This window comes from Chaetura pelagica, unplaced genomic scaffold (assembly GCF_000747805.2).
Source record: "Chaetura pelagica isolate M959 unplaced genomic scaffold, ChaPel_1.0 scaffold938, whole genome shotgun sequence".
Taxonomy (NCBI): Eukaryota; Metazoa; Chordata; class Aves; order Apodiformes; family Apodidae; genus Chaetura; species Chaetura pelagica.
In genome coordinates this window covers 455,354-461,494 of record NW_009954221.1, presented here as the reverse complement: position 1 = coordinate 461,494, position 6,141 = coordinate 455,354, and the positions used below count along the sequence as shown (strand labels likewise).

Here is a 6,141-nt window from a genome sequence, read left to right as displayed (position 1 = left end):
TCAGCCCCTCAGTCTGAGTGAGGGGGCTGAGTACCCGGCACAGCGCCTGGATCTTTGCCTCCTGCTGGAGGGACCATGGCAGCAGGACAAGGGCCTCACTGGGCAGACATCTCATGGCTTCGCTGGGCGGTGGCTGAAGGTGTTGGTGTCAGCCCTTCCTTGTCTAGGTTTCTAGGTACCTTTTCCCCATCAGCCAGGGGAGCAGGCACCAGCTGTCCCTGTTCTCCCCCCTGCCCACTTCTGGGCAGACAGGCAGGCTGTCTGGCACCGCTTCCCACCCCTCCTGAACTGGGAGCCATCCCCGTGCTGCACTGGGAGCAGGTGGAGGGGCTGGATTTTGCTGCTTCCCTGGCACGTGGGGAGGACAGTCGCACGCTTGTCTCCTTCCTCTCCCAAAATCACGGGTTTCTTACCATTTCCACACCAGGCTCTGCCATGGGGTGGCATCAGTATCGCAGTGCCTGAGGGACAGCAGGACTGGCTGCATCCCCAGAGGGCAGGTTTCCAGCGGGAGATGGGCAGGACATGGTCAGCAGGGAGTGAATCACACCCTGCACTCCCGTAGGACGCTGAGCGTGGACGCTGCAGGGACTCACCCCTGTGTTCCTGCTGTATGGAGTTTCCAGGCCTGTGCCTTGGAGGGTACAGCTGGCATGAGCCATGTGCTTTCCATAAACCTTTCTGCTGATGGTACCTGGGGACACTTCTGAGGTGTTAGTGTGTTTCTGAGGCTGGAAGCTCGGGCGCAGTTTCAGCTCAGCTTTGACACAGTCCACAAATCTGTACGTTAAGCCCGCAGAACATTCATGGTGTTACAAGAGTTACAAAAGCTTCACGTCAGCTGGACAAGGGTCGAGCTGTAGCCCTTTGAGGCAGAGCATGGCCAGCTTTTAGAGGAATAAACCCGTATTCCTTCCCAAAACAGGATCCAGGGTTTCTGCTTAATGGCTGACTGACCTGCAGCTCTAGTCCTAGACTTTGCCCTTGCAAAGGGAAAGCAAAGTTACCTGAGAGGGTGAGCTCAGCCCTCAGGCTGCCCAGCCTGGCTCTTCAGATGCAGGCAGGACCGTGCACATGGGTGACTCCGAGGGTTGTGTTGTTTGGAGTAGCTGTGGAGTGTGTGGTGTCAAACATGAGCAGGGTTGGTTTAGGGGACAGGCCCTGGGCATTGCTCTGCACACTTTGTGCTGTGCTGTAGCCAAAGTGCTGTGTGACTTGTGTGTGGCCTGTGCTGCAGCGCCTGAGGAGCCATGGTCATGGGTGTCCAGCAGTGACACGGGGCATAGTGGGATTAATCTCCCTGCTCCTGTTGCCCTGCCTCAATCAGCGGGATTAGCAACATAAATTCCTAGTTGGACCTTTCAGTATTTATAAAGCAAACAAACCTTACGCTGAGTTTCCTCTCTGGAGCTGGGGTTGTCTTGGGGCAGGAGCCTTTCTGCTTTGTTTGGAGCTTTCGGGTCTCTCGCTTCAGAAAAGTCAAAGGAAACCAGACATCTGTTGCATGGGAGTGTTGCAGTCCCACATGAATCCCTTCCTGAGAAGCACAGGACACAGTTAATCCCTGGAAAGTATTTTTTGGGGTACTGGAAGCTGGTGCCTCTTTAGGGGACAGCCAGAGATTCCCATTGCATGCCTCCCGGCTCTCCCCAGTGGGGGGCTCAGTCCAGGCCTCGGGTCCATCCCTGGGCAGCTGCCTGCAGTGATCCTCCCAGCAGGATCGCTACTGCCGGCTGGTTGTGTTTCTGGTAATATCCATGACTGACCAAAATGGGAGCTGGAAACAAAACAAAATGCTGGGAAGCTCGTTGTGCCTGGCTGGGTGAAACCACGGTGGTGCTGGTTGTCAGGGCTGCCCCAGGTGTTTCCCTGCGGTGGTAGGATCAGGAGGAAGTGCTGAACAGCCTCTCCTCTCCAGACGGCGCTGGCGTTCAGAGAAGCCTGCCCTCTGCTGCCTTGCCAGGCTGTCAGGGCAGCGCTGACCACCGGCCCGTGTCCCCGTGTCCCCCGCAGGTGCCGGTACCTGGCGGTCCAGCTGTCCCCGGCCATCCCGGTGTTCGCGGCCGTGCTGTTCCTGTTCGCCATGGCCACGCTCCTGCGGACCAGCTTCAGCGATCCCGGCGTGATCCCGAGGGCCCTGCCCGACGAGGCAGCCTTCATCGAGATGGAGATTGGTGAGTGTGGGGAGCTGAGCTGCTGCTGCCTGGAGCTCCTCTCTGCTTCTGGCGTGACCGGAGGCCACGATCTCTGAGGAGCCTTCCTTCTGCTTCCTGCTGGGCCCTCTGCTTGGGAGGGTTGTCCCATCTCCACCTGCTGGCTAATTCTGCTTGGCTGAGTCTCCAAAAGATGTTCCTGCTTCCCTTCCTGGTAACACTGTCATGTGCCCAAAATGGGAACATTTTTTCTCTTGTAGCTGTGTACACACAAAACTCAGTTCGCTTTGGGGAAGGGGCTCAGGAAGCTTGGTTTGGGCCCCTTGATCCTTCAGGTAGAGAGGAGGTTCGGTGGATGTGGGTCTGTGCAGTGACACACACTCCCAGACCCCTTCAATGTGCCGGTGAAAGCTCTGGTGTTCCCTTTCCTGCCTCCAAGCTGCCAGGTTGGCTCTGGACTGAGCGGGTGGAGCTGGAGCCACTGGCTCCAGACCCAGCAGGCTCTGATCCCGCTAGTGGGAGCAGAGGCAGGGGAGCTGTCACTCCAGGCCTGCCATGCTGCAGCAGCTCTGATCTCTGCTCTTTTCTGTCTCTCAGAGGCCACCAACGGGACAGTGCCGCAGGGCCAGCGCCCACCCCCGCGGATCAAGAACTTCCAGATCAACAACCAGATAGTGAAGCTCAAGTACTGCTACACGTGCAAGATCTTCCGTCCACCCCGTGCCTCTCACTGCAGCATCTGCGACAACTGCGTGGGTGAGTGGGGGAGGGGGTGTCTGCTCCTGGGCCTTGGGGACAGCCCTTGGGAGGGGACAGGGGAAGATCTGCCCCTGCTCTCATGCCCTGTCAGGTCTCACACTGCTCTGCTGAGCGGGTGCAGAGCAGGGGATTGAGCAGACAGGGACAGGCTGCCTCATCTTAAGCTCAAGGAGCTCCAGGTTTGCTCAGAACCTGAAGCCAGGTGGTTCTTCTTTGCTGGTACTTCTGTGGCAATAACTAGTCTGACTTGTCCATGTAAACATGCAGCCCATCTTTGGGTCTCAAGGAGCTGCTAGGCTTGCTGGGCCAGGGGAAAGCTGGGTCTTGGGTGAAAGCCCCTGGTTTTTGTTGCCCTTGCTGCACAGCAGATGCTCTCTTAGCCCTTTTGCATCTCGTAATTGGCTCAGCTTACCTTTGCAAGGAAGAAATTCCATTCCTATGGATCCCTCTCCTCTGGTTCCCAGCCCTCTGGAGTGCTTACTCAGTCCCTTGAGCCTTCTTCCAGCTATTCTAGTAGAAGGAACATGGCACACGGGTTAGAGGAGAGGTCCTGAACCCCCAGATTGTCATCTAACCTGTGTGCTGCTTCAGGGAAAGCCACTGTACCTCAGGTCTTTGGAAGAGAAGACACAGAAACTCTGTGTGCAAAACAGCTCATTACTAAAGCAGTTACTGAGTTGGCAGAGGGTTGGACTTGGTGGCCCAGGGTGTCCTTGTTGCCTTGGACATGTTTGTGTCTGGAGGGAGGCTGGGCAGCAGCGCTGACCAGCTCCGCTCCACAGAGCGCTTCGACCATCACTGTCCCTGGGTGGGCAACTGCGTGGGGAAGAGGAACTACCGCTACTTCTACCTCTTCATCCTCTCGCTCTCACTCCTCACCATCTACATCTTCACCTTCAACATCGTCTACGTAGCACTGAGTGAGTCTGGCTGCCAAGAGGTGGGGGCTGGGCTGGCTGAGGGCCTGGGGGTGCCAAGGGTGTTGGGAACCCTGAGGTGATGCAGCGGGAAGGGGAACGGGACGTGATAGGATGTTCCAGAGGAAAAAAATCTCTCTCTCTGTTTGTATTGCCAGAATCTCTGAAGATTGGGTTTCTGAACACATTGAAGGAAACCCCAGGGACATATCCTTCCATAGCAGGGAGGGGTTGGCTTCTCCAGAGCTGGGGGTTAGTGTGAGCTGCAGCATGGAGGACTAGAGTCTTGATGCCCAGGCTTCTCCAAGGAGTCTCTCAGGGCTTTTTCCCCCATGATTACAAGGCAAGGAGCATTTTTGTGGCTTTTGGGAGGAGAGTAAAACAGAAAGCCATGTCTAGGAGAAGGAGAGAAGTTAGGGTAGTGTGTCTGGGGGCAGGACACAGCTGGGGTGGGACTGTTCCCAGGCCGTTCCCCGTCCTTAACAGTACTCACTGTACTGGAGGTGCTCATCTGTTTCTTCACCCTGTGGTCAGTGGTGGGGTTAACTGGGTTCCACACCTTCCTGGTGGCACTGAATCAGACAACTAACGAAGATGTAAGTAGAGTCTTTCTGTTCCTCTGAGCCATTTCCATTTCTTGTCACAGCTTTGTCCACCTCGCTGCCATGCCTGGTGAGATGAGGGAGGGCTCTGTGGTCTGGGGGCAGGTGTTGGTGGAGCAGAGCTGAATTTGTGCCCTGACTTGCAGATTAAGGGGTCCTGGACTGGGAAGAACCGCGTGCAGAATCCCTACAGCCATGGCAACATAGTGAAGAACTGCTGCGAGGTGCTCTGTGGGCCTCTGCCCCCCAGGTAAGCTCCTGGAGCCCAGTGGAGGACCCTGAGAAGCTCTCCTTCCTTGGGTGCAAGACCTGGCTGCTTGTCTGCCAGCACTGTGTGTATTGAGGGCTTCTGGAGGTGAGGGAACACCTCTGGGGAGGAAGGTCGTTGTGTTGCCTTCTGCACTCCCCTTCCCTGGGACAGCCTGTGGAGTGGAGGCCCTTTCCAGGGCACTCATTTGGTGGGCTTCCCACCTGCTGCTTTCCAGGGGGCTTTGTTTTCACAAGAGAAGTGTAGACACTGAACTAGGTTTGTGTTGTGCAGCCTAGTTTGGAGAGAAGCCCCTTGCCCTGACGTTTGTCTTCCACCAGCACTTTTCCTGCCAGGAAAAGAAGTAGGTGCCAGGGGTGGTGTGGGTCTCTGAGGATGTGGTTCTTCTCTCTTGCAGCGTCTTGGACAGACGGGGCATTCTGCAGCAGGAGGAGAGCACATCTCAGGAGGAGTCGGGGTCCCGGGGTCCCAGTACGGCACAGGGCCCTGCTGGGCAGGCAGAGGGGAGCAGCACCCAGCAGGACAGCAGCCTTCCTCACCCCCCTGCTGTGAGTCCCTCTGGGGGGTGGGCAGTGGGCTGTGCTCCTGGGTACTCTTTAAAGGGAAGAGCAGCCTGTTCTTTCTTGGGAATTGGTCTTTCTTCGAGGATATGGTTGGAGAGACATCCAGAGAGCTCCTCCAGCTTCGGTTGTTCTGTGAACATGGTAGGAAATGGCTAGGCCTGCTCCTGCTTGGGCTTGAGCTGCGTGTTCCTCTGGTGGAAACAGCCCAGAGCACTTCTGTAGCAGCCAGGTGCTCCAGATCTTCATGAAGGTGCTGCTTTGCCTTATTTGGTGGCCCCTGGTGGTCCCCCCTTTTCCTAATCACAGCTGAGACCTCTTCCCGGTGGAGCTGGAGCAGGGGAGCAGATCCATGTGTCTGTGTGCTCAGACAGATGTTCCATGTTGGGGTGTGTTCATGCAGGTCACTGCTGTCTTCTCTCTCCAGGTCCCTGTACCATCCCTGGGCACCGCTGAGATGCCAGAGGAGAAGCAGCTAACGTCTGGGGAGCTCCCGGCCCCATCCCAGGACGCTGGGCAAGCAGAGCACTAACCTCTGCTTGAAAGGGAGAACTTTCTTGTTTTGTCTAATCAAAGCTGGAAGTGATTGAGGAGAGGAGGAGAAGGGCTGGATGGCAGGCAAATGATTCCTCATGGCCGTTTTGCTTTAGTCATTACTCACCCCGGTGTGCAGGCGGTGCGGGTGGCGCTGGCCTGGCTCGGTGTCGGAGGATCAGGAGCACGAGTGGCCACCTTGGTCACCTGGGGGCACAGGCCGGTCTGCCTGCGGGCTGGGGCGGGACCTCTTGCTCCGCAGGGTGTCCTGGATGCTGAGCAGCAGCTGGGTGGCCAGGGCTGTCCCTCCGTCTGGCCCCAACTCTGACGAGACGACTTGTGGTTCAG

At 57.0% G+C, this 6,141-nt stretch overlaps 3 protein-coding genes across 3 annotated transcripts in view; 1 reads left to right on the top strand and 2 right to left on the bottom strand.

The window, feature by feature from the left end:
- The window catches only part of UTP14A (UTP14, U3 small nucleolar ribonucleoprotein, homolog A (yeast)), a 38,873-nt gene extending 38,758 nt beyond the window's left edge, over window positions 1–115 (bottom strand). The window contains exon 1 of the mRNA XM_010003467.1: window positions 35–115. Coding sequence (XP_010001769.1) covers window positions 35–115 — 81 coding nt within the window. The remainder of the gene's footprint in view (window positions 1–34) is intronic.
- Window positions 116–514: 399 nt separating this feature from the next.
- Window positions 515–6,010, top strand: ZDHHC9 (zinc finger, DHHC-type containing 9). Its single transcript, XM_010003466.1, has 9 exons — window positions 515–528; window positions 2,014–2,174; window positions 2,751–2,909; window positions 3,695–3,832; window positions 3,988–4,036; window positions 4,323–4,425; window positions 4,578–4,681; window positions 5,097–5,247; window positions 5,687–6,010. The coding sequence occupies exons 1-9, from the start codon at window positions 515–517 to the stop codon at window positions 5,789–5,791; spliced, it is 984 nt and encodes a 327-aa protein (XP_010001768.1). The 3' UTR covers window positions 5,792–6,010.
- XPNPEP2 (X-prolyl aminopeptidase (aminopeptidase P) 2, membrane-bound) overlaps window positions 5,917–6,141 on the bottom strand; it is a 23,352-nt gene continuing 23,127 nt past the window's right edge. Inside the window, exon 18 of the mRNA XM_010003465.1 lies at window positions 5,917–6,022. Coding sequence (XP_010001767.1) covers window positions 5,917–6,022 — 106 coding nt within the window. The remainder of the gene's footprint in view (window positions 6,023–6,141) is intronic.